The sequence below is a fragment of the Mycteria americana genome, chromosome 3 (assembly GCF_035582795.1).
Source record: "Mycteria americana isolate JAX WOST 10 ecotype Jacksonville Zoo and Gardens chromosome 3, USCA_MyAme_1.0, whole genome shotgun sequence".
Taxonomy (NCBI): Eukaryota; Metazoa; Chordata; class Aves; order Ciconiiformes; family Ciconiidae; genus Mycteria; species Mycteria americana.
This window is the reverse complement of record NC_134367.1, coordinates 130,740,278-130,766,683: the sequence shown is the minus strand read 5'-3', so window position 1 is coordinate 130,766,683 and position 26,406 is coordinate 130,740,278. Positions and strand designations below refer to the sequence as shown.

Below are 26,406 nucleotides of genomic sequence, written 5' to 3'. Positions count from 1 at the left end.
ATTAGACAGATTAAAAAAAAAACAAACCAACAACAACTTTACTTTGCGTGCCTCTGGAAAGATTAAACTAATCTAATCCTTGGATATCTTAAAGAATTGATGATACCTAACGTGCTTGTCATCTGACCTGTATTAGGCTAGTTTCTTTCTCTTTCCTATTCAAGAAATGAAAACCACAAACTACTGAGGCTTCTAATACCCTCAGGGTATCTATTAAGGGGGAAAAAAAAAAAAAAAAAATCTATCACTCCAGTGCATGCTGTTACTAAGGAACAAATCCCTTTCTGTTGGAACTGCAGCATTCTTTGTTACAGATGAGAAAGCTGAACGTTTCACTGGAAATGAAGGAATGTCTGATGGCATATGTGTGCTGTGAAACTTCCCAGACTGAATCCCGAGTTTGATTTAGTTCAGAATTCCCAGTTATCCTTTAAGACATTCTTTCTCTTGTACGTTCCTTATGGGTATCAGAAGGAATAGTAGAATTACAGTTGCCTAAGAACAGTTTTGACGTAGTCCATGTAGACCAGCTTAGTTTGCACTTCAGATTTAGCTAGTAGTTAATCACTCTTATTTTCATGGACGTATTTCACCTTTCATTTTGATTTAGAGTTGATGTAGAGCGGTCTTGCAACTTGTCTGAAGCTACGAGCAAAACAGCTGAATTCTCAAGGAAGGAGAACTCCTCCCTTTGTCAGTCTGTTGGGTATAACATCATTCAGTCATCTCCGGTGACAAAAATTACATTGCTTGGTAAGGTTCACCACAAAAACACACTACCAGCGGAAAACGCTTAAACGCTTCCTCCTCCCAACTCACTGCCTCAATACCTTCAAGTATCTACAGGTAATTAATTCTCCACGTTTATCACATAGAAAAGGCCTGCGCTGTTGTGCAATTCAGGAGGCAAAAAAGGAACTACATAGCTATTCCTGGTTTTCGGACAAATGGTATTACAAAATACTCAAAAGAGTTCTGAATCCCAGAGATATATCCTCATCTGTTTAAAATGGTGTATTTCCATGCCGACGTCCACTAATTTTTAATGACTAGATGAGACACAGCGCATGCACAAATGTTCTGTTTTCTTCATAGGCTTGCCAGCCACAAAGGGGAGTACTGTGCAGTAATTAGATTTCAATGTGGTAGATAGAAAGTGCATCTGTGGTACAACCATGTTCTGCATTCCAGAAAGAGACAGGATGGTAACTTCGGGCATTCACAAAATGCATTATTTGTTTACTCGTTTAAAGACTCCTTCACTCTTTGATTGCCATCCACTCTCCATCATTTCTGACATTGTTTGCGGTTTCTGCTGAATTCTGGACTTTGTATTCCCTCTTTAAATAGTTTTGATTCTTAGAGCTCCAAAAAGCATTAGATCCATTAACAAGAATATTTAATTTATCAGAGAAAAAAAAAAAATCTGTATTTAATAACCCTGTTAAAGTATGAAGAACGACATCTGAATTTTGGCCGTAAGAGCTGCAAGACTCTGTGGGCAACCATTTTTATAATTTCCATGGTCACACATTACCTTTTTTTTGCCTCTGAATTATCTGAATTCAATCTTCACATATTTATGTAGTTTTCAAAGGTTTTTTTCCAAATCTTCTGTACTTACTAACATCTTGATTTTCCTCTTAGGTATGGCTTTTACTTTTTTTTTTTAAACTCTATTTATAAAAATAGACAAAATACTGAATTTATTAGAGTCTTTTTGGACACACTACTTCCCTGACCTTAATCTAGAAGGAAAAAAGAATTAAAAAAAAAAAAATTCTTAGAAGACTGGAGAAGAGAATCTACTCTACTCCTAAGTATAAAGTCAAGAGTTTAAATTAGACAAACATAAAGGATTAAAACCAACTTCTAGAAATGTTATTATTCGTCATAAACAAGGTATTAACTGCTCTTAGTGCAGATTATTTGCACACTACTTTCTTTTCCATGTCTGTACCAGAAGCGAAATGTGACTTAAAATACATTATTGCCATTTGCTTTAAAGCTTTCATCTGAAACAACTTTGCATTAATTTTATTTTTGAAAGCAAAATAGGAAAATATTACCTGCAGCTTGGCATTTTGAGTTTGTAGAGTTGTATTTTGTTCCTGTAGAGAAACAGTCTGTCTCTGAAGTGCAAGAATCTGAGCCTGCAGATTGCTATTCTGTGTCTCAAGTTGCTTTAATTGGGTCTTCAGTGCTTGCTTCTCTGCCTGCAGTGTAGCATTCTTTGAAAATTTTAAAAAAATAATAAAAAAAGGAAAATTTGAGTTCACAGCTGTTTAATGAACTTCAAGAAAAAAAACCCCTGTTTCTCCAAAAAAAAGCAGCATGACTTTGCAGAGATTTACAGGGTGGAAAAAAACTGTAAATCACCGTATATAACTAAGTAACACACAGTGGTATTATCACTACAGGTTAAGATTGAAGAAATGGGTAACTAAAATCGTACCTATGGAGAAATAGTAGAAAAGTCTCCATGACTTGTATAAATAAGGGTTATATAAGAGGGATTTAAGAGATATCTGTGAATTCAAAAGGACAAATTGAGGTTTCCACATTTCCTTTTAAATGCTGGTCAAGTGCTTTACAGCATCTGTCAGTGCAGAATCCAGCTGCTTCATAAACTATATTTAATTCACATTCTGCTCGGTATGTAAACTAGGTGATAAATTGCATACTTTCTTAACAATACTCTCATTCGTATTACTGGAACAGCTCACAACAAATAATTAAAATCAGAATAATATTAAAAACACATCTTACATTCCTTTCTACTTCAATTAATCTATCTTTAACTTTCAATAATTCTCTAGTAGTTTCCTGATTTTCTTTCTCCCACTTATTGACAGATTGATTGTCTTCTCCGCTTCTTGGAGGAGAATTCTGAACCATCTTTTCCTCTTCTTGTCTTTGCTTGAGAGCTTCATAGTTCTTTTTCACCTGAAATTATTTAGGACAACTTATATTAGGTTTTCTACATCCTAATTTATTACATGACCATACCACTTTTCAAAGAACAGAAACTGCTATGTTACTGTATTTGTAAATTTGCTTTTTGTATATGTCTGGGGAGATGATGTACAAATAATTTATGGATACTGATAACTTAAACATAAACACTTAGGCTCATAGTCATACTTGTCTCACAGAAAGAGACCTCTATTTTTTATTTTATTCCAGTGCTTTCAACTGTATCCCCCAACTGTTATAATAAAGTACAACAACCAAGGAGATTGTGTTTCTTTTTTTAACCAGTCCACCGAGGCTGTGCAAGGTAGATCAGAAAATGTAACTTACTAAGAAATGACTATTTTTGGCATCCCAAATCAAATCAACTTCGGGTCATTTATCCACTGGACATATTCAATGACCAATGAATAATCTCATCAACAATTTTTCATGTGATTTCAACACTGGGCCTATATTATTGCAGTCTTAAAAAGCAGTTGTACCTTTGTCCTGCTTTACATGACCCCAACAATGCCCACCTTTTGCTGTCTTACGCAAAAGGTCAAGTGTAGAAATGACAATAGCTGGTAGAGGAGTAATTTAATCTTATAGAAAAAATGTCGTTCTCCTTACTGTTTTAAGTTCCTGACGGAGTTGCTGGTTTAAATTTGTTGATTCTTCTAAACGAGCCTCCAAAGCAGCGATCTTTTCCTCTTTTATTTCGAGAGACTTCTTAAGTGTGGATTCTAATTTTGACTCCAAAAGCTTGTACCTACTGATCAATGACATCACACATAAAAAGTGTATTTCAAAAAATTATTTGAGGTATTAGAATTCTAAAATGGTCTGAAACAGTAGCCTCAGCTAAATTCAAAAATGCTTGAATGCTGACTCTACTCAAAAGCACAAAGACACCTCAGTATTAATATCAAGTCCTACGTCTAAAACAAACAGAAGGTGGTAGTCAAAAACATTTCTGAATCCTTCTTTCTTTTAAAACATATTAGACATACAAAAAGCCGCATTCAGCCACACCAGTAGGGTGCTGGCTTTATTTGGATCATTAGTGTGTGTGTGATGACAGCACTCTTCCTTCTGGCTCCAGTCCAGCAAATCCAGCCGGGACCTGAACTAAATTTGAACGTGAAGTATTTGGAGAGCAAGATTTTCATCAATTTCCATTTCCTGCCAGCTCACAAAGAGGAGGCACTAGGGAAGGAGACGGAACATAGCACTTTGCAGGTGCATACTCATTTGATGTATGAATGTGCAAATTGCTCACTCAGCCCAGCTGCTGATATTTTAAGACTTATCACTCCTGATGTGTAAAGCTTCCTTTTCTTTTTTTTTTAAACCACATTTACAATACTGTAGGGCACCTAAAAAACCCAAACCACATATTTGGGAGAGAAGTGGTCAGATTTAGAATATATCAGTTTAGAACAGTATCTCCTGAAAACTGCCAGTGGAGGATATTCTAATGAATTATTAGCCTTTTTAGAACATACTGAAAACCACACTCATCAATTGCTTTCAAACAGTTCAGTCACTGTACATGTGCTCAGAATCTGGAAAACATCCCACTTCTCCCCACAGTAGGATAAAAATAAAACAAAACACTAATATCCCCCTCTTTAGTTTTGACTGCTGAAGAATCTATCAGTTTAGTGAACAGAATAGATTGCAATAGACTCCTGAACGGACAACAGCATTACATCTAGTCAGGAACTGGAGCAGAAGACCAGTGGTAAGAGAATTAATAAGTAGAAAGCTGTCCAGTAGCATCATGTAGTAGGATGAGAATCCTAGATTTTAAGGTATGACAAGTAATTCTCAGGAACTTAAGAAGAGGCAGGCAGTCTGTGACTAGCAGAATAGGTAGCATTTCACCTTCTGGAGCTGAAGCATATATTAATCTACAAATAAGAATTTCTGTTACTGAAAAGTTATACAATTATGTAGAAAGCAAAAAAGGAAAAAAAGACAAATAGCAGAGACCCAATATCCAGTTTCCTTTTGAACACCTAATAATTGAACACCTAATAATGAAAGATGGTACAAATTTTCTAATATCATTGAGATTTGGGTATTTCAGATTCAGGGTCAAAATCCATAAATCTTTTGTCTAAAGACAACAGCCATTTGAAAGGCAAGAGAAAAATGGAAAACCCTTCAAAGTTAACTCAAACATGGTCAGCTTAGGCCCCAATAGAAAGACTCTGAAGTGCCACCAGGAACATTCAACAACAAAAAAACCCCACCCACAAGCAGCTCTCCCCAATCAGGGAGAGAAAATTTGTGCATTTTTAATTTCTGTCATCAAAATAACAGAGGCAGACCAAAAATATACTGAGACGTAATTTTGGCCATAATGAACCTAGCTTTCTACAGCCCTGATGAAACAATTGCTAATGCCTCACCTAGGTAATAGTATTAAGAAAGCAATCCAGGTGCCTTTTGGATAAATGAAAAAGTCGAGAATAATGGAAAGGCAGGACAGTGGCAGAGCAATTTCAAACCAACCCCTTTGAAAACAAATATTCGACATTCATAATCATCCAGCTCTACATGAAGTTGTTAAAGATAGGCCTACGTTCTGGTTTGAGAAGCTCAAAACCGTAGCATAGCCCGAATTCCTCCACATCTAAAACTATTTCGTCACAACCTAAGCTCAGAGGTAGGCTTTAGATAATGTTCTGGGTAAGCTTCAAGATATAAAGCTTATTGCACACCTCCCCACAGATCAGCCCGAATAGGCACGTCATACCCAGCCTGATACCCAAATATCTTGTACCATCAAATATTCCATCTGCTTTTGTGCTGCTTTCACATGGTCAGTGCTGGACAACCAAGTTTGCCATAAACACCTTTCTAGACAGGCATTATCTCCTGCTGCATGGCAATCTGCAAAGAAGTAAGCATGAACTGTTCTTATGACAGTGCTGCTGAGCAGTAGCAAATTACAAGAGATCCAAGGTCAGCAGTAGACACGTGCCAAGCGCAGGTCAACCAGTATGCAACACTTAAGCCAGCTCTCTGGGCTGTGCTCTTAACATACAATATATACACAGCAAAAAACGTGCACTGATTCCTTGAAAAAGGAATACCCATTAGAAGAGCACTAAGGGAAGGTGGCAGGAATGAAAAGAAAATTACTTATTTGTGTAATTCCCACACACAGCTAACCTAGAAGCAAAGGAAGAAATGAAACTGGAACTGGTCATGACAGCTGCCAGAAGTATGTTAAAAGTTCATTTACAGATTATAATTTAATGAAAGCTGAATAAAACTGCCTATTCCACAGAGACAGGTGACTCCAAATTTTCTTCCAAATTATAATTTATAGATCCATTATAACATCATTCTGTAAAATGCAAAGGAAACACTAGTATTGTATGGCCCAAAGTAATAATGCATATAGTGCCACAAACCAACTAACTTATGAGAAGTGAACCCAGAATATCTGAATTTTAGAAGTATGAGCACTTGTGAAAGACAAGAGCCATTGTCTGGAAAGTAGAAGTAGACTCATAAATCTTTTCATGTATAATTTGCAAAAGCACCTTTACAGAACAATATTCTCTCCCTTTGCAGGAGCGCTCACTCCAACCGCTTGGAATCGAGAATGTGATTTAGAAAAATGTTGCTCAATCTAGACTTCATCTAAGCAGTTTAAGGTTCAACTCAGCTCAAGGATTGGTTCTTCTTTGGTATATTCACCTAAGGACAAGCCAAATGCATACTGTATGCTACGCAGTAATGCTTAAATCAGAAGAAATCACAGTAGTCAAAGTTCTGAGGACTTTTCTTGACAGCAGAACTCCTCATCTGTGAGCTGAGAAAGGTAGATGAAAGACACCAGCAGAAAACAAGAGGTGGTAACAGATTCTCCCTACAGGATTCTGGCACCACCCCACTAACAGAGCACTGGCAGCAAGAAAGGGAAACTTTCTGTATTCCAAAATACTGTACTTTTAAATGAAGTGAAGAAGAAAAAAGAAAGTTTGGTTTTCTTTTGATACAGAAGGCCCCAAAATCAATCTACATGTTCATGACAACCAGTTGTAATAACAGATCATGACAGGAGCCTTTTTTTTTTTTTTTTTTTTTTTAAAGAGCACAACTGAATAGCATTGTGAAATAAAGATTGGCTAGAAGCCCATACTAGTCTGCTTTTCTCCTGTCACAAATTTTCCCTAAATCCCTGCAGGATAAGACAGAACACAACATACAGTAGAGGAAACAGATGTCAGGATAGCAGCTGCTTTATAATGGCAGGTGTGGTAGAGTGATAGAGCAGTACGAAGTTTTGGAGACGCTCAACTATTGGATACTTCCCAGCCTGCGTAAGTGGGAATGCAAACAGTTTCCTTTTGGTGGGAAGAATTAGAAAGAAATAGTTGTAAGGTAAGAGTGAGCCAGTTTAAGGTAACCATTATGTGACAAAAGTGTAAAAACCATGTCTATCACTCAAGCAGTCAAAAAGGAAAAAACCCACTTTGGGCCTATTATCTTTTACTGCTACTGTTCCTGCTGCTGCTAACTAGAACGTTTTAATTATACATTACCTGTATCTACTGACATACTCCAAGAAATTTCTTGGTAACAAGAAGTGGCAACTCACTTTCACAGACAGCTGAATGTAAAAGCACAACTACTTTATTAATTTCAAAGAACAGTAAGTTCCATTTTGGGCCTATTAATGTGCCTTAAAAATCTAAGAGTATGCACAAAACCAGTCTGTAAAACCATTTTATCTTTATGAATTAAAAAAATCCTCATTTCTACACTGTTCCAGGTAGGCCTTGACATTCTCACCTGTCATCACTGCTCTGTTCATCATGCAAGAGGCGCTCCTTGTTTAAGCCTATTTTTTCAAGTTCATGGGCAAGTTTTTCTAGATCATTGTTCATTTGTTGAGTCTTCAATTTTTCATTCACCAAGTCCTTACACAGAAAAAAATACCATCAGTATTATCATATAAATAATGTAGTCTTAATTCTAGAAGTGCTGAGGCAAGAGTCTTTTATCACGACATGACTTGAATAACTCCATGTTAACTCTCCTTTCCTTCCAATAGTTAGCCTTCAGCTATATCAGACATTACATTGTTAACTATAATATGATTTCACTGTAGGTGTTTACTCCCTTCCTTTCGTAGAACTTCCCTTTGAAATTTGGTCTTCAACATTACAGTGAAGGGGAAATGTTTCATCCAGAACAAATACTAACATGAAGAATCTGAACAACATTCATTTAACAAAGGCTCCATGACAATTCTGTAAGGTTGCTTACAGACTAAGTGTAATATGGTTATATTACTCCATTTGATTATATAAGTTTTGATTATCTAACCCTTTCCCTACTGTAACCATTAAAGATGCTAACAGTATACAGATTAAAGCATAAAAAATACAAAATACAAACTTTTTTAAAAAATACAGATACAGTTTCTCTACATTACAAACAGGTTATAGCGGGAATGGTAACTAATTTCTGTTTACCTCTCGTAAAGTGACAAGGGTTTTCTTATCAATGGTAGCTCTTTTCACGAGTTCTTTGTTTTCTTTTTCTAGTTCTTTCAGGCGTACACATGACTCTTTATATACAACTATTTCTTTAAATAGAGATTTATTTTCCTTTTCCAGATTACTAATTTTTACATTGTTTTCTTCTAAAGTACTATCTTTAATTTCTGCTTGCTGTCGAAGCCTTTTATTTTCTTTTTCTAGCTGTTTCTTATCTTTTTCCAGTTGAGAAGTCTCTTGTTCTAACAACTTATTCTCCTTCTCCAATTGCTCCAGGCGCTTACTAGAGATTTTTAACTCTTCTAAGTTCTTTTGCAGAGTCTGATTTTCAGACTCTAAATCTTGTAATTCACTTTCTAATTGCTGAATCTTCTTATTGCTGTTTTCAAGGGCTTTCTGTAGCCTTTGGTTTTCTGTGTCTAGGCCTTGGTAGCTGACTTCCAAGCGTTCCGTTTTCTTAAACGAGGCTTTCATGAGTTCAAGGCTTTTTTTAAGTTGCTCCTTTTCACTCTCCAGTTCCTTATTTTCCAATTGTAATTGCGCCACTTTAATGCTTGTACACTTCAAGGATTCAATTGTTCTTCTTAATTCCAAATTTTCTTCATCAAGTTGTGAATTCTCCTTTTCCAAGGATTCTAACTGAAAAGTGAGATTTTTTAGGCTATCCAGAGTTTTTTTGAGTTTTCTGTTTTCTGTTTCCAGGTCTGAGTTTTCTTGTTCTAAGGCCTCAATCTTCTCACAAGTAATTTTTAAGTTAGTAATTTTTTTCTGTAATAATTCGTTTTCCTTCTCCAGATGATGCAGCTCATTCTCAAGTTCTTCTGCTCTCTCCCCTTTCTCTTTATAGTGTTCCAGTTCTTTCCTGACTTGCCTTTTTTCAAATTCAATCTTATTTAACTTACTGCTTGTCTCTTTAATAGACTCATGAAGGATTTTATTTTCTTTTTCGATTTCTTTCATTCTCGCTTCAGCACTGATTTGCGAGCGTTGCCTCAGAGAAGCTACAGTTTGATTCAAATGTTCATTTTCTTGTTCTAATAGTTTAATCTAATTTGGGGGAAAAAATTGTAAACTCTGGTGAGTGACATGCCAACAAGTAATTACTTCCACATATAAACCAAAAGCTACTAAGATAATAAGATTACATCATATTTCCCTTTAAGTTTTTTTTAAAAATTCTCTTACTCTACTGGTATTTATTTGCAGCATTTCAAACATTGTGTATGTACACAGGTCCAAGTCTGACAACAAAATAAGTCAAAGTGAATCTTCAAATATCTTCCTCTTGGATATTAGTAGACAAGGAAAGTAAAACTAATGAAGCACAAACTAAAGCAAAGCTGTATCTATTTCTTAGCTTCATTTCATTTTCATTTGTGTTTACCCAGATTTAGATTATTTTTCTTAAACTGTGTAATTTCCAGAGTTGTGTGTCCACAAAGAACAACACTGCAGTCAAGTTCTAAACCAAACTAGAGATGGAGGGAGGTGTGGGAGCTGCAAAAGTGTCTTTATTTCCCTTGGAAAAAAAGAGGTGCTCTGTGGGATATGAGGGCATCCTGATCACAGTCAACAACATTCTGGGAAGAAACACATCAAAGTTGCATTAATTTTTTAGTTAAAAAGAACCTTTGGACATGCTGTTCCAAAACAGCTTCCAGAGAAAGTAAATCATATTAGATTTTCTTAGGTATTTCTTCACATTATTCATGTTATTTTCTTAAGTAAAAAAAAATTCTTAGGTAAAAAAAATTCACATTATTTTCCTAGGTAATGTATTCCCAGATTTACTTCAAGGATAAAGGCAGCATTTACATCTTAATTTTTAGTATTTCTTGACTTTTTCAGTTACTCAAAATAATTTGTAATTATTTGGGTATGTAACAACAGACAGCAAAATCCAGAAAACTGTTTAGATCAATATTTAAGAATACACTAATAACATAGCATAAGGGATGTTTCAACAATAAACTGTTGTGGAGAAAAGCAAAAGTGCTAGTTGCAATGAAAAACAGACTGAGAAAATTATAGACTGTTCTTTCATATTTAAGTCTGAATGTAACTATTAATTACAGGATCTACAGCTCCATTCCCAGCAATGACAAACTGTTCCGAAACGATTAATGAGAAACTAATTAACAGGTGTCTAAAAACACAACTTTGTAACACTTCTTTACAGAACTTGGTATGTTACTTTAACATGCACGATGACTTTCTACGAATTCTGCTTCTATAATCCAAACTTAACAAGAAATCATGATCAATGCCTCCATAATTTTTGATGACATCAAATGGACCTTGTGTAAGCGACTCCAATAAGTTTCAGCACAGGATTTGCAAAAGACGTGAAAGATGCTGCTAACCCATCACAGCTCCCAAGTATATTATTTTAAAGCAGAAATAGTCCCACTGAAATGTCAGTCCTGCCCCAACACATTTAAAACAATATACATATCCCTGATGGTTGAATTGGGACTTATGACTTATTCCAGAAAGCATTAGTCCTTTTTTCCCTAGAGTACACTTCGAATACAACGTATAAATCAATTATTGTACCAATGAACACTTCTGGACAAGACAAGCTGGCATATTTTCTTTAAAATTATCCCCACTGTTCTCTTTAAATGAAAGTAAAGCTTCAATGCCAAGCTTTTTTTTTTTTCCTCTTTCTTTTTTTTGTTTTCTTTCTTTTCTAAGGCTGGAATTTCATTTACTGGTTAAATTAGGCCTCTCAAAATTTTCAGGATTTTTAAAATACAATATTCTCTATTCCAAAATACTGTACTTTTAAATGAAATTTTAAAATTTCAATCTCGTCAAGAAGTATCAGTGGAATTTATAAAAGATAACTGCAGTTCTAATTGTGAAGGACCTGATTACTAAATATGGGATTTCCAGAAGTTTCCATAACTTGTTTCCTAGTGGCTGCCTTCCACAAGCCCTCTGAATTGCTTTGCAAAGACCTTTAGAAGGTGTCCGCACCCATTAGATACAGATACGTCAATGACATTCAGTACCCTCCCAAATACAGCTCAAATCTTTTACGAAGACCCACATGCCAGTTTCTGGCAACCAAAAATAAATTCTGCTATCCACCTACAAGTCACAGCTAGAAAACATTCTAGTATAGGGGAATATTATGAAGCTGGATATGATGCCTCCTACCCCAGATAAACAAGACTGGAGTAACACAGGAGGAACAGACTGCTGTAATTCTCATTAATACTCCGACATTACTTCAAACACTGGACCAGCTGTCTGGAACCTGTTTTCCTCCATCGAGAGGTGTCTGGCTTACCTCCAAAGTTCCCAAAATTTTCTATTTTGGCTGAGCTACACCCTCTAAGCAACTACAGCAAATGCACAGCCCATGAAAGCCACAGAAGCATTACAAAACACTAAAAAGTTCTAAAGCTAACAGTAAAGCCTCAGCTAAAAATGAGTCATGCCTCTCACTGGCTACAGGTCTTAGACAAGCTATTTTGTGGCAGATATGTCCTTTTGGCAAATCTGCTACATTTACAATCCCTTTATGCCTGTAAAAAAGTACAAAAGGAGTGCAGTACAGTACAATGCAGCATTAAGACTTGATTCTGCTACTCACTTGTCGCTCTGAGTTTTCTCGAAGTGCTTCAAGTGTCTTTTCAAGCTGTGCTTTTTCTTTCATCAAATCTTTACTCAAATTTTGACTGTTCTGAAGACTTTGTTTCTCCTGGCTAATTTCACTCTCTAGCTCTTCAAGCTAGGGAAAAAGAAACGAGTTTTTTTAAAACGTACTTAAACACGACAATACTATTACTCTTAGCTGGGTTGAAGGTACTCATAGAAATGAATAAAGAACGTTAAAGGAAAGAATAAAATGTAATTTTCTATTCTTTATCTGAAACAATTCATCCCTTCTAGGAATAAATTCACTTCTGCCAGAATTTTCTCCCTGGCTCACAAGACTATATACATAAAGTACTTTTGCATAAGAAAATTGGTCAGATTTTGTTAGGCTCTGGAAGTTTTCCCAAGCATCTTTTTTTCTTTTAAAATTCCATTTTAGTGAGATTTATACTGCTCCGCCAAGTCCCTTTTAACTTACGAGGGTTGAATGTTGTTTGATCTTACTTAACTAGTCCAAGAGATACTTGGAATTAAATATACAGGTTCATTTTGTCAAATGGCTCCAACTCTCTTAATGTCGCCAGACAGTGAAAATAACCAAGTGTAATTTTTCTGTCACATCTAAGTTATAATTATGTTACTTAGAAGCAACATACACATTGTATTTTTAAACAATCATCTGCTGGAAGGTTTATATTCTGTCAAGTCCACTGTCCACATTCCCCAATCCTAGACAAGTCCAGACATAACTCAGACCCCAGGCAGGGGGAATACCTTTAGAAACAAATTATCCAAATTATACATTAAATTGCTGCTAAATAATACTGAGAAATAAAATCACAAAAAGGTAGTAGAATGGAATTTGCTCCTCCGTGAACCAATTCATTGATCAGAAATATGTAAAAAGGCATGGCATCAATTAGGTAAGTACCTGAATTAAATCTTTCTCTTAGGACGAGAATACTAATGTTTGACCAGTCTTTTGCTTCCCTCTTCCTCTCAAATTCAGATTTTCCTGGTCCCTTGCTTAGCAGACCAATGCACGTTTTACAGGGATATTGGCACTTTCACTGGTTTTTGCAAAGGAGAAGTAACTGGCTCAATCACCCATCGCCTGCCCAACTGCCAACTGGGCCCCGAGAGTGGCGTTCCTGTGGTCGCCATCTCGTATTTGTAAAACTATATTAGAGGTTTGTTTTAAGAGAAAGCGTGTCCAGATAGAAGTAGACTATGTATACAGGATTCGTAACAGACACTTTGTTCAACTTCACGCTTTTTGCTGAAGTGATCACTGTTCAGAACATTGTTTTTAGGGCCAAGTGAGAAAAAGGACACGTCACCACACATCCGAAGTGGTAAGAACAGTATCAGACAACCACAAGGACCTGCTGTTGCTTGCTTCTTATACCTATTCCTTTCTTTTGTACCCTCCTACCTGTCTTTTTGGTACTGTACAGAACCTCAAAGCAGCGCATGGGCTGCTGCAAAAAATACCATAATGTTAAGAAATCAGAAAAAGCATAAAAGTATGGAATACAGTAGGGATTTCTTTCAATTTATTTTTTTTAATTATCTCTTACCCACTCTTCTCTAAGAATAGTCTAACACCTGAAATAGCTGCTGAAGTAAAAGCTATTTCAGAAAATTTAGACATTTCACTCCCCTGTATTTAGTCCCCAGTTCTTTTCAATTTTTATTCTCTATAAATATCACTGACTAAATTATTTGATATACATAATTTGGAGAGTAAAATATCGTAGATCAGCACAGATAAATCTGACAAACTCCTCTCATTCACTTGCTCATCAATTCCTTGGCCCATCTTCTCTTTCTCAGTTATGAAAGAGGACACATGACCAAGTTTTCTGCTTAGACTTATCAGTCAGTCTTCACCTATGTACCCACACTTTCCCCTGCTTAATAATTACAAAAATTAATGTTCAAGTATCATAAAACACTCTCATTACTTGTTATGTCCCCAATATGTTAATATTCTTTTCCCCTCACTAGCATAAGACCTTTCTGAATAAAAGTCACATTCTTACATCAATAAAAAAGCATAACTAAAAAAAAGAGAAAAACCTCTCTGAGGGGGTTTTCTTTTTTCTCTGAAGTGGTTTTCTTTTTTTACCATAAACTTACAAACACCGTAACATCACTTAGACCCTAGTAATACTTGACCCAAAATAACAGCAATCCATAAGATTACCCTTTAGAAAGAAAATGGCAAGCAACATTAGGCAACTCATACACAATTCAAACACAGACTGATGATTACCTTTTTGTTAAGTCTTTGGTTTTCTTTTTCCATTTTCAGAACCCTTGAACTACTGCCTTCTACAGAACCCACTGCACTTTGTAGTTCTTCCACTGTCTTCAGCAAACTTTGGTTTTCCATTTCCAACTTCAGTAATCTGCTTGATGTCAGTTCATTTACTTCATGACCAAGTGATTTCTGTGGCACTGTAAGAGAAAAACACCATTAAAAAAAGGTTACTTATTACCTGGAGTTCTTGGACTTTACATTTTTAGACTTAGGGGATTTAGAAGCCTTTGACGGTCCCCCAATGCCTTCTTGGTGAATAGAGCTAGTCAGGATTAATGACCCATCCTCCCTACCCTACAGATAACCCTGCAAATGCACTAAAGGAAACGTTCTACTCATCCTACAGTTCCTAATCACAGTAGAGATTTGTTTCCTGCAACTGAGGATATATCTCTAAATTTCCACAAATCCTTTGTATAGGATCCAGTGTATGACCAAGCATGCTATATTGGAAGAATCAAAATTTTTTGCCACAGCTATCTCTGCAAACAATTACTCTGAGAAGCCTTAACGAATCTTTCTTAACTTTGAGAACAGTAAAGCAAGAAGACTGATGACCTGTGCTACAAAGCACAGAAGCTTGAATGGCAACACAATGTAACTCCAAGGTATTTATGGGTTTTACACCTCTGTTTAACTGAACAAGAATCACAAGAACAGAGACTTTTCATGTAGCCTGTTATCTCCAAGGATACACAGGAATGAGTAAGGAAAACAAAAAACAAACACCCCCCTCCCCCCAAAAAATCCAAACCACAACAAAAGAAAACAAACAAACAAAAAATAAATCCCCAAACTGTCACATCTCTCCAGAGGACAAAAGACTCTGTACTTTAGAAATAAGGACCTGTACTTTCCTAATGCTGTCCAGCCTCTCAGCTTTCAATTTTACTGTTTTATCAGTTTGGAAGTACTACTATGTTTACCTTCAGAAAGTTCAGTAGTCCTATTTATCTGTTCAAGTTCCCAGCCAAGATGCAGTGATTCATCCATACTTTGTTTCTGAGCCATTTCTAGAGTCATATTTTCCTCCATGAGTTCCTCAATCTTCTTTCTGTCCATATCACGCTCCTTAAAAATTATTTCATATGTAACATTAAAAAAAAATACGTCTCAACACACACAAAATATTTTAGTATCTAATATGCCACAGAGAAATGCAAACTGCATTTTCTGATTTGCTAACACACAGTGAGACAGGGAGGAACAGACAAAAGAATGGAGAACTTAGAAGAGAAGTGCAACAACCAGTAAAGAAAATTATGCAGAGAAGAACCTCCTCTCATCATAACCTTTTTCAAAGTGCACTTCTCTCCGAATATCAGGAAAGAAAGTATACATAGTAAGCACAGCTTGGTAGCACACACAAAAACCAAACGGACAGAGAAGCAAAATTTTACCTTCTCTAAACTATCACAAGACTACTTTGATGCAAAAAGCTTGTAACAGGACTAGGTCCATGATGAGAGTGTCTCACCTAGGTCTTTATAAACCCCTCTCCCCAGACATGCTACTTAACAAGAATAAGTTGCAGCTGCAGCTCTCAACATTTTGCAGAAAATGAAAGTAAACAGATGCTAATCATCTGTCACCCTTTACGGAAAACAAAAAAACCACCCAGGCAAATAACAACTTTATATTTTAGAATATTTCCTTTTTGGAGAAGAATTAGTTAAAAACAGAAATTATTCTGGAAATAACCTTCTGATAAACATGTTACTACATTGCCAGAATTTGAAGTATGAATAAACTCTAAGTATTTAAGTGACAACAGACTATCTTCACATAAAAAAATTGATTCTATCCTTCTTGCCAACGAGTCTCTGTATTTCTTATCACCATATTTTAGCTATCCAATTAAACACTATACTGCCTTTAGGAAGAGTAGTGCCTTTGCAATTTTTCCTTCCCTAGGCAGAACCAAAAGCTACTGTAGGAAACCATATCTGAAAAATGTTAGGAAATCGAGAAATACCTTCCTCCTCTCCCCCACTATGTTGACTGGAAGTTCTTTTATTGAAAATGGAAATGAAATTCAATGCATATCAGTTGTCTTTGTCATCCTCCATTTACACTTACCATCTCCATATCATGCAATTTTGCTTTTAATTGTAGATTCTCTTTTTCTAACTCATGTAATTTATCAGAACGGGCTCGGGTCCCCTCTAATTGATCTTCCAACATTGTCTTTGTTTCTAGCAACACTTGATTGTCTTCCTTTAACTCCTGCAAGAATTAAACAACAAAAACACCCCTCACAACAAAAATATTTTCTTATTCATACAAACTTTGATACACATCATAACTAGTTTTAGAAACACTGCTCTAATGTGAAAACATCCATTTGGAAGCTGTAACAGACCTTTTATAAAAAACAAATTTACAGCAATTTCACACAACTAACGAAATTTTTATGAAAAGAAAATTTTACCTAACTTAAGAGAAATTAAATAGTACGTAAACCATTAAGAATAAATAAGGTGTTCATAATTACAACCAAACCATAAATATCTCTGTGATTTGAGATGTGATCTGGAAAGATGTATTGCATGTATATGGACTACAGCTAAGCAGAAGGCTGACATCAAATAAAAGTTACAGATGTCAGGCTCAAAACAAACAAAAAGAAGTACTTCACACACCATGTAATTGAATTGTGAAGCTTATTGCTACATGATTGTGTAGATGAAAAGGCTTTACATGTGTTGAGAAGTTATCTAATTCATGCAAGAGATGGCCAAAAAGCTCAAAAGTACCACCTCTAAGTATGATTTTCCTGAGCAGAGACTGCTGGAGGCTGGGAGAGCACAGCAGGAAAGTGCTTGCCCTGTTCTTTTACTCTCCTCTAAGCATCTACCATTGGCCACTGTCAAAGCCTGGAGTGGATGTAGATGCTCCTTTCAGTCCATACTTTATCTTATTATCAGATTGAACTCCCTAATCTTTGGGTTGTAGGAAACGGAGAACAAAACTTAAGAGAATAATTTTCTACAATCCATAATTAGGTTTACAGGTCATTCGGCAAACTTACTTAAGCCCAAAGTCAGGACATGATGCTGAAAATGCAACCACATTCTTAAAATACAGCCAGCCGTATTCAAAGGTCCTAAAGAGCTTTAATTTATGTACATAGAGGATTTTTTTTAATGGCATCTGATGAAAATAATAATATGTAAAAACATGTAATTGGCAAATTTACTCATATAAAAACAAAACTTTTCAAACTTCAGCATGCAGTCAGCTGCAAAATCTGAAAAAAGATCAGTGAATATCACATAAATATTTATCCTTCATACTCCTCCCTACACAAATATTAAGTTAACTTATAATTATTATTATTATGAAGCAAAACCAACTAATTAACATCTGTCTCTATTCAAGCATGCTTGAAAAATCAGATAGTTTACAAGCCATGAAACATGTAAACAAATTTTAGGGTTTTTACTAGTTTAAGCATTCTATGAAAGTGAAGTTTCCACTGTTTTCAAATCCTGTACACTAATCTTTTCCTTTACCAATTTTTTTAACCATATGCTTTCAGTCCCTCTTATGACAGTAGTAGATATACACAGTTTATAAAGTCATTCATGCAAGATTATTTTCAAATAGCTCACATACAAAGGTTTTCTCGTACACAGGTAGGCTGATGATAATGCTCACCACTCACAGTACCCGATTCTCCAACAGACCCATGTATGCTAACCTATTACATCATACATAGGTAACAGCCAACAGCTTTGAGGACATTTGAGAACATAAATCACAGCACTGGACCTCTATCACTGAGCTCAAGTTGAATAGCAAGATCTTGTTTTATGTCAAACACCGAGAAAAGATCCAGAGTTGGAAAGTAGTTACCAGCCTCTGTTTTTAAGTGGCATGTGAAGGCAGCTTTGGAGCCTCCTCAAGAATGGGTGTTTCAGTGACAGCTGTCAAGGTCTGTATTTAGTGTATCTGGAGAAAGTTTCTTCAAATTTCATCAGATTATTTCACATTACACAGTAAGATGATAAAATTAATTTCCACAAGCAAGGTTAACAACAAATCATCTAAAAAAACCAAAAAGTCTTGGGAACCATGACTTTAAATTTCAGAAATGTCTACAGCCCTTTTAAAGATGTTTTAATCTGCACCATGCACCTTATCTCTCACCAGTCTATTGTTCACTTTTTCTTTTTACACTGCAGTTCACTTGGAAAAACTAGCCATCTCATTTTCCATTAAGAAGCTAGTAACTCCCGTGTCAGTTGATATGCTTTATTTCTGACTACAGCTATTATTAGAAGTTTTGGATGAAGGATCTACGAATGAACATTAAAACGATTTGGTTTTTGCCTTGCAGTTTTTCCCCTCTCATCAACAGTAGTTTTTATCAGTAGTAGCTATTTTATGTCGTGACATATGAAGTATACACTCATTAAAAGGTTTTAACTTTTAAACATTCAAAGAAAGAACTCTCTTTCCAGAGGATGCCATCTCATTGGTCATTAGTATTATGACATTTTGCAGATGTGGTAACTAGAATATTGGGGATATTGTATCATGTCTAGGCAGCAGTTCAGTGGGAAGAAAATCTGGAGGTTACCACAGATCAGTGTTGAGATGTTGCTTAGAAGTTACTGTGTTAGAAGGTGTAGAGAAAAGTAATCTTTCCACTGTATTCAGAACTCTATAATTAGAGTACAAGATCCAGTTTTAGGGACTCAATTTTAAGAAAGATATGAATTAAGACAGAACCCAGAGAACAGAAAAAACACATTGTAAGGCAGAATGCTGTGGAGCTGCACAGCACAAAGAGCTAGAAGAGAGGACGCATGATGTGTCACAGTCTTCAGAGAAGGAAAAGGCTGCCACAAAAGGCTGCGGACACTTCATCACTTGGGTCTTAAAGCACCAATTAATGCCAAGCATTCATCTGGAGTCGTATGGGTATATAAAAATACCTTTCTTAAAGCAGAAGGACTGAATGAGTTCCCGAGATCCCATCCAGGCCTGTGAATCCAAGAGGCCACATTAAATGAAGAAGTTACATAAAAATATTCTGTGTCATGGTTTAGCCTAATAATATCTTGGTTTTGCTTTTGGGTCATTTTTACCCTAAAGAAAGGGCTTCATACCAGTATCTCAACAACTACATCTAGGCAACATAATATTTTTTCCAACAAGCATTCATTTTGAGTCCTCCCTGCTTTTCTAGGAGGTTTTTTTTTTTTAATGACCACCTTGAAAATTTCTTTAAAAACTTCCATTAGTTTTGACTCCCACAAGTAATTCTTTCTTTCACAAATTCTGCCACCTTGGCATTTGCCCAACAAATCTGCCATTTACAGACAGAATGATGGCCTAATAAAATCCTGCACGTAGATGATGTGTTTCCTAAACTTCTAACTCATGACAGAACTGTAAGTCTCTTGCCTGGTGTCAGTGCATCTTTTTTTAGTATATTTTATCCATGGAATGCCATCGTCCTATACTCATTTATGTGTATAGCCCCTATTCCCTCAACACTTTACTTAGAAAAATGCCTTCTCTTAGGAGACCCACAAGAGGAGAAAGAAGTTACGTTTATAGTGCTTTTTAAATTAATTCCTCCTTGAGTTTCTCAATCCATACTGTATATCCTAAAGAGAGGCTCCTACTGGTCTTGCTAGCTTAGAGCAATGGCGAATACTGCTGACTTCAAATGAAACTACATGGCATTAGACGCAGGGACTTTTACCTAAAAACTGTACTTTATCACAGAAGACTATCATATATCCCAGAGCAAGAAGCTGTAACACTGTTTTCATGTCCCAGTGTTTAAGTCATCAAAATAACTTTGAAAAAGCCACAGCAAACAAGAAGTGATGGTTATTCAGTATTTTTTTTTCTTAGTATACCTCCACTCTAGCTTTGTAGAATTCAATATCATGCAGCCTCTCTTTATACCGGCTGACTTCACTTTCAAGCTTGTCGACTCGAATTGCCTTCTCACGAAGAGCATCTAATTCGTCTCTATACACTCTGGCAGAACGGGCATCTGAGAGTAAATTCATATTCTAGAAACCAAGAAAACACAGAAATTAAAGGCAAGAATACTGGACAGTACATGCTGAAGGATAACATAGCTGCTTCATTATTTAAATCAGCAGTAATGTAGATGAATATCAAATTAATTCTGAGAAAGGTAAAGGAAAAAAAAAAAAAAAAAAAAGTATTTTAAAGGCTCAGTCCAGATGATGTATTTCCAGGAAAACTGCATGGGCCTTTTTTAAGGAGAAGTATGTACACATTTGTAAATTTCAGAACAGCACGTTTCTTTTACAGGTAATATTCTCAAATGACCCTCAATAATTTTATACACTCATATCATAATAATAAATGAATCAGATGTTTTCCCTCATTATCAACACATACACTCAAAGTATAAAGAAAACCAGCCAAATTGAGTGGATTCTTCTTGAGAAAAAATCAGTATATGTACACTCATAGGATATGTTGCTGGTAAATTGCTTGAATGCAGAAATAAAAAAAATTAGAGAAGAAATACTAACCTAATTCAGAATATTTTTCCAGCATACTAGACCAAATAAAGGAATAAATTATATTGGATCACGTTCAGAGTGCAAAATAAAAAAAACCACGCATGAAAGCATACTTCCTAATTAAAAAAAAAAAAAATTCTGGTGGCAGCAATTTTTTTTGCCCACTATATTTTAAGCAATAGTTTTACAAAACCTATACCTCTTGCTGAAGTCTCTTTAGTTCAGCTTCCATCTGTTCAAGTTCTTGTTTACAGTCAAGCAACTGCTCAGTCTTTTCCTCACTTAAAAGAGAAAACATAAGACAGTTAAATATGACTGCAAAACTTGATGATAATTATGATCTCATTTGAGAACAAAATACTGAGATTCCCAATACTTCCCTTATTTAACCCAGAATTTCATGGACGTCAGAGTGTAACACTTAGGTATGCCATTATGCTTGAGATTCTTTAGGTTTTAGTCTATATCTAATCTTTTAAATTTGGTCAGATTTTTCACAGTCCTTTAAATTGCTGTTCACTAAGATCTCCTACTTCTGCAGGGTAGAAAACATTAGGATGCCATAAGGCATTTTTTGGTGATACAGGATAAGAGATTTTTTTGGTTGAAAAACCCAGACAATACATGTGAATGTGTACCAGGAGATGCACATCCAAAAGTAAACTTAGAATAATTTCAAAATATACATTCAAAAGGCCCAAATATTTTCCAGGAGAACCAGACAATGACCACTGACATGCATCCTGTCACAGATCAGGTAATGCCAATTTTAAAAGCACTTTTATTTTTCTGTAATTTTTCTTTCTCCTACAGAGAATAATTAAGGTTTTCAGGTGCCTTTACTCATTAAAAGAAGATACTGTTTAATAACCTTAACAATTTTATGAAATGCATAATGAATTTTAATTTTATGGAAACAACGCAGTGTCTGTTTTAGTCTATTCAGAAATTTGTAATAAAAACAATTTGACACAGAATACTACAATTCTTACAGGACTTATTAACTTCCAGCTAACACTTATTTCTCAATGCTCAAAAAATGAGTTCATTAAACAATGAGTAAGTGCAAGGGAAATACTTAATTCTCTCAAGGACACAGAATGCCTCATGTTCAAAATTCAATTGCACCTCAGAACAAACAGTAGTCACTGTTGAAAAAACCTGCCATATCCAATACTGGATACCCCTAAAAGATATAGTGCATATTCAAACATGTTACTCTATTATTTAATATTTTGGAACACAAGTATGAAACAAAACTGAAGTAGAAAAGGGGGAAATAAGAGAATTTAATGGACTGAAATGTATAATACAATCTAAAAGTAATCATAGTAACAAAAAATAATTTGTTTTAAACAAAATTAGAACAGTTGTTTTTAAAAATGAGCCAGTCTCACAATGAATAATGTTTTTGCAACAACACATTGTTTCAAAAAGGTCCGACAGCCTACAAGTGTACAAGGGTTCATCTATGTATAGCTCCCTGCAACATCACTGTCCACAGCCGGTATCAAAGCTTTCCCTCTACATGGGTGTTCAGAAACCATACAGAAATACAAATGTATTCTGTGTTATGTTAGATTACTGTAACTTTTCTATTAACATTCATATTCCTGAATATATTCAGGAATAATAATATTCCTGAATATTCCTGATCTATTAACATTCATATTATTTTTCTACGTAGAAACACACAGGACTTAACACGGAAAATTAGGTGTGCAATTTCCAGTTCTAGAGTTTCTGTATTACTAGCCTCAAATCGCTGTTTTGCGTCTAACTATTGGTATATGGTGCTGCAAAGGAAAATAATCTTTACAGACCTTTTGTATGAAATTCTATTAGCTGCAGTGCACACTCAACCAGATATGAAGGTTCATTGCCAAAAACAGATTACAAATAAATTTCAAGCTGAATATTTTCAACTCTGGAATGAATCTAATTTTAAATTTATCACATACACGCAGCATTTAATACCAAATGCTACAGACTGAAGTTAATTTATCAAAGCCTAGTATTTTAAATATACTGCTAAGCGTAAAGGAAATTTATTTACGAATTGAATTCAAATAGAGTGCAAAATGTGAAATGTTCCGAGCCATCACTGTTGCCCTAATTGCATGCTTCAGCTACAGACTAGAGAGGATTGTACTAAATTATACAGAACATACCAGTGTTCACTGTTTAGGCTATCTATTAACTGTCAGTCAAACTAATAGCAGCAATTTTTTCACTAATTTTCTTGGTGCAGCTGTTTATAGAATATCCTGGGCGGGCTCATTTCAGTAGACACATAATAATACAGACATCAGAAAAAAAGAGCCATATCTTTTTGTCCTCTATTCTTCATGAAGACCAAAATGTAGTGGGGGAAGGGCACCCTCTCAGTAAATCAACCAGATACTTAATTCAGCCAGCCAAAGATGATCTGATCAGCAGACTGATAAGAGCAGACCAGCGAGCTGATAATTGTGACTTATGCTACCTGCAACTTTTAATTTAGTTTTACCTGTCTCCTCTCTCCACAAGATATGCTAGATTAAAAATCTTTATGCCGTTTCTAAACTATAGGCAAGTTACTACAGATATTGAATCTCTTGAGATTTAACATTTGTATTTTAAGTTCAAATTGCACATACTTCACTGCTAAAACAACATTACACATTGCTATAGAGAGAAACAGATTCTCTACTGGCCTACGACTGTTCTTCTCTTTAAATAACTCTTCAGTACTGCTCAGGTTTGTTCCTAGACTATGAAGACAGACTAAGTACCCACTCATACTTACTGAATCAGTTTTCTTCAAAAAATAGAAGGGATAAAAAAAGGTTTTCATTAGAATATGAAAACAAAACAAAGATCTTTGTTATAATGCGACTGATTTTTCACAGTGCTTGGATGAGGTGAAGGAGGGGAATATACCCCTTAGCTAAGGGGTCAGCATCAGGGGGAGAAGAGAGCACTCCTTTAAATGCATGACCGTGGCGAGCTGGAAACTATAAGTAACCATAACTGACCCAAGCTGTAAAATTTACTCATTTTACAAATTACATTCTTCCTCAGACATAAATAACCACCCCCTGCCAGTAAACTCGAAGTCTGTTTCACTGCATGCAGGTTTGCAGCGGGTCAAGAGATTTAGTGGGCCTTGGTTTGCATAATTTTCTTCCTTTCATTTTTCTCTGTAGAGTGGCACAGCAGATAGAAGTGGAAGAGTATTGAAGCGCACGAGCAAACAAGTGTTGTGCAGACAAGGAATTTTCTACACAGAAAGAAGCAAAGAGAGGGGGGACAGGAAATTATTCTAATGATAATTTTTTTCCTATCTGCAACAAATCAAAATGTTTCATAAACCATGAATGAACCATAGATGACTCTTTCTTACTATATTTACAACAAGAAACAAGTAACTTAATCATGCTGCTGATAAGGAATCACTACAGGACTATCTCCTTTTAAAAAGGACATTTTTGCCACTAATCCTTGAACGGTCAGGACACAGGTTTTACTTCCAGTCCCTACCTGCCTGCTCCATGCAACTGGTCTTGAGTGTGTCACCCCATAATCGTCTCAACTGCAAAGCTATTCTCTTAGAAACGTATATGCATACAGATATATTAAAACTGTAGTCAGACATTCATTAATGATAACGAACAATAGAGGAAGCACAAAGAACTTGACTCTGAAACAACAATATGGACACAATATGTGAAAGAAAAAGGCAGTGCTGCATTAGATTAGCTGTGCGTATTTCTAAAAGACAAACAACTTGTAGAGCAAAGAGCCCATTACTGTATTGTAACATGCTCAAGAGATTGCTCAAACATAGTTAGTTTTTCAGAAAGTTCAGAGTACAAAAGATACAAAGTTACCACAGCACCAATTCACTGATTTCAGTATGTTTATGGTTAAAACGTCAATAGAATTCAGAATACAAATTAAGACAAACACAGATGAAAAGTTGTATTCATCGCGCTGGTCCACAAATATGCTTATGTGCAAAACACATGCTTCCTGGGGTGCAATAACTAAAACCAGCATTTTAAAATGTAATTTAGCATTTGAAAGAATGAAGAATTTGTCTATAGAGTACTACTATTCTGTGAAATCAACAGGATTTTACAACCCTACAATTCTCAACACACTTCTGCAATCTATGTGTACTCACAGCTCTTGCCTAAGCCTTCTTATCTTTGCTTTGGCATCTGCTAGCTCTACTGACAGGTGCTGTCTGCTTTCAGTGCGTTTCATGCCAGGAGATCCACAAGGTGATTGTGCTGCTGATGCGTGAGGTAGAAAACGGAGACAGTCCCGTTCTTCTGAGAGTTCTATGATAGTCTAAGGAATTTAAAAAAAAAAAAAAAAAAAAAAGGAGAGAGAGAGAAAAATAAGCACAGAATTGTGTTCAGAGCACCATTTATGTGTCAGAAACTAATATTCACTGCCTTACTAAATCAAAGACTGAAGTGAAGCAAGTATAATGGAAAAGGTTTGCCATAAAAGAAGTTGGAAGCCCTACATACACCTCTACACCTAAAGCAAATAGTCACGGCTATTGAACAGTACCATTTGGCTATTCTTAAACTACTCAAATTTAGACTTTTAAGTACAGAAAATTATCAGTGCTTAGAATGGACTGGGTAATGAAATGGCATGAATTCCTTGCACATGAGCATAAATACAAGTCTCTAAAGAAACTGGTGTTCTTCAGTGAGCAGCAGCATCCTTGCCAACTGAACAAAGCATCAGACCTATAGGAATACTCCTATTTCATCGTATAAATAAAGGTGGTATCCTAATATGAAGATCTCCTGTGTTTTGAAGTTACTTTTCCTTTGCATTGCAAAAAGGATTACCACACATCCTCTCCCCTCACAGTTAACGTTCTGTTTTACTCTTATCAAGGCTGTGAACTGGACAGACAGTTGCTGGCTGTCAAAGGAATATTTGGAATAATTGCAACATTAACATATCCACACCCTACTGAAGGGCAAATCTGGGACCACCAAGATGATTTGTAACTTGCAATTTTTATGAAATACATTTCTGTTTCTTGATTTTCACACAGTACAACGATTGTGCCTCAGGATAAGCTTGTAAAACCTCCTCTCGTAGTATGAATTCTACTCCAGTTCACTCAAAGCTGCACAACAGGATACAGTAATATAACAGGCATCTTTCAGTGACTGGCTTGCAAACTTCAGCTGATACAGCTTTGCATTTTCTGTTTTCAACTACGGATGAATGCTATTTAAAGTTGTTTCAGAATCTGGTTACATGAAAAAGACCATCTGCTATTATCTTTTCTAGTTTGTCACAGTATTCAACAACTACTATGCACACCGTAACCACCTGAAACAAACTTTTTGGCCGTAAGGAATCCTTGTTTAAATATGCTAACAGAACATACATTAAACTATTAGTTATAAAAATGGTAAAGCTGTATCATTTTAAAAAAATTATT

The 26,406-nt window shown here is 35.7% G+C and overlaps 1 protein-coding gene across 12 annotated transcripts in view; it reads right to left on the bottom strand.

Moving 5' to 3' along the window:
* CCDC88A (coiled-coil domain containing 88A) overlaps positions 1-26,406 on the bottom strand; it is an 86,051-nt gene that overhangs the window by 28,978 nt on the left and 30,667 nt on the right. For 9 of the 12 annotated variants that reach the window (XM_075496998.1, XM_075497000.1, XM_075496997.1 and 6 more), the window contains 12 exons: positions 25,111-25,280; positions 21,142-21,223; positions 20,298-20,456; positions 16,498-16,644; positions 15,345-15,489; positions 14,371-14,555; positions 12,088-12,225; positions 8,460-9,530; positions 7,774-7,901; positions 3,589-3,730; positions 2,770-2,946; positions 2,070-2,231 (listed from right to left, as the gene is read on the bottom strand). In XM_075496998.1, the coding sequence (XP_075353113.1) occupies positions 2,070-2,231; positions 2,770-2,946; positions 3,589-3,730; positions 7,774-7,901; positions 8,460-9,530; positions 12,088-12,225; positions 14,371-14,555; positions 15,345-15,489; positions 16,498-16,644; positions 20,298-20,456; positions 21,142-21,223; positions 25,111-25,280 (2,706 nt within the window). The remainder of the gene's footprint in view (positions 1-2,069; positions 2,232-2,769; positions 2,947-3,588; positions 3,731-7,773; positions 7,902-8,459; positions 9,531-12,087; positions 12,226-14,370; positions 14,556-15,344; positions 15,490-16,497; positions 16,645-20,297; positions 20,457-21,141; positions 21,224-25,110; positions 25,281-26,406) is intronic. The other 3 variants (XM_075496999.1, XM_075497002.1, XM_075497007.1) reach the window with 1 other exon arrangement.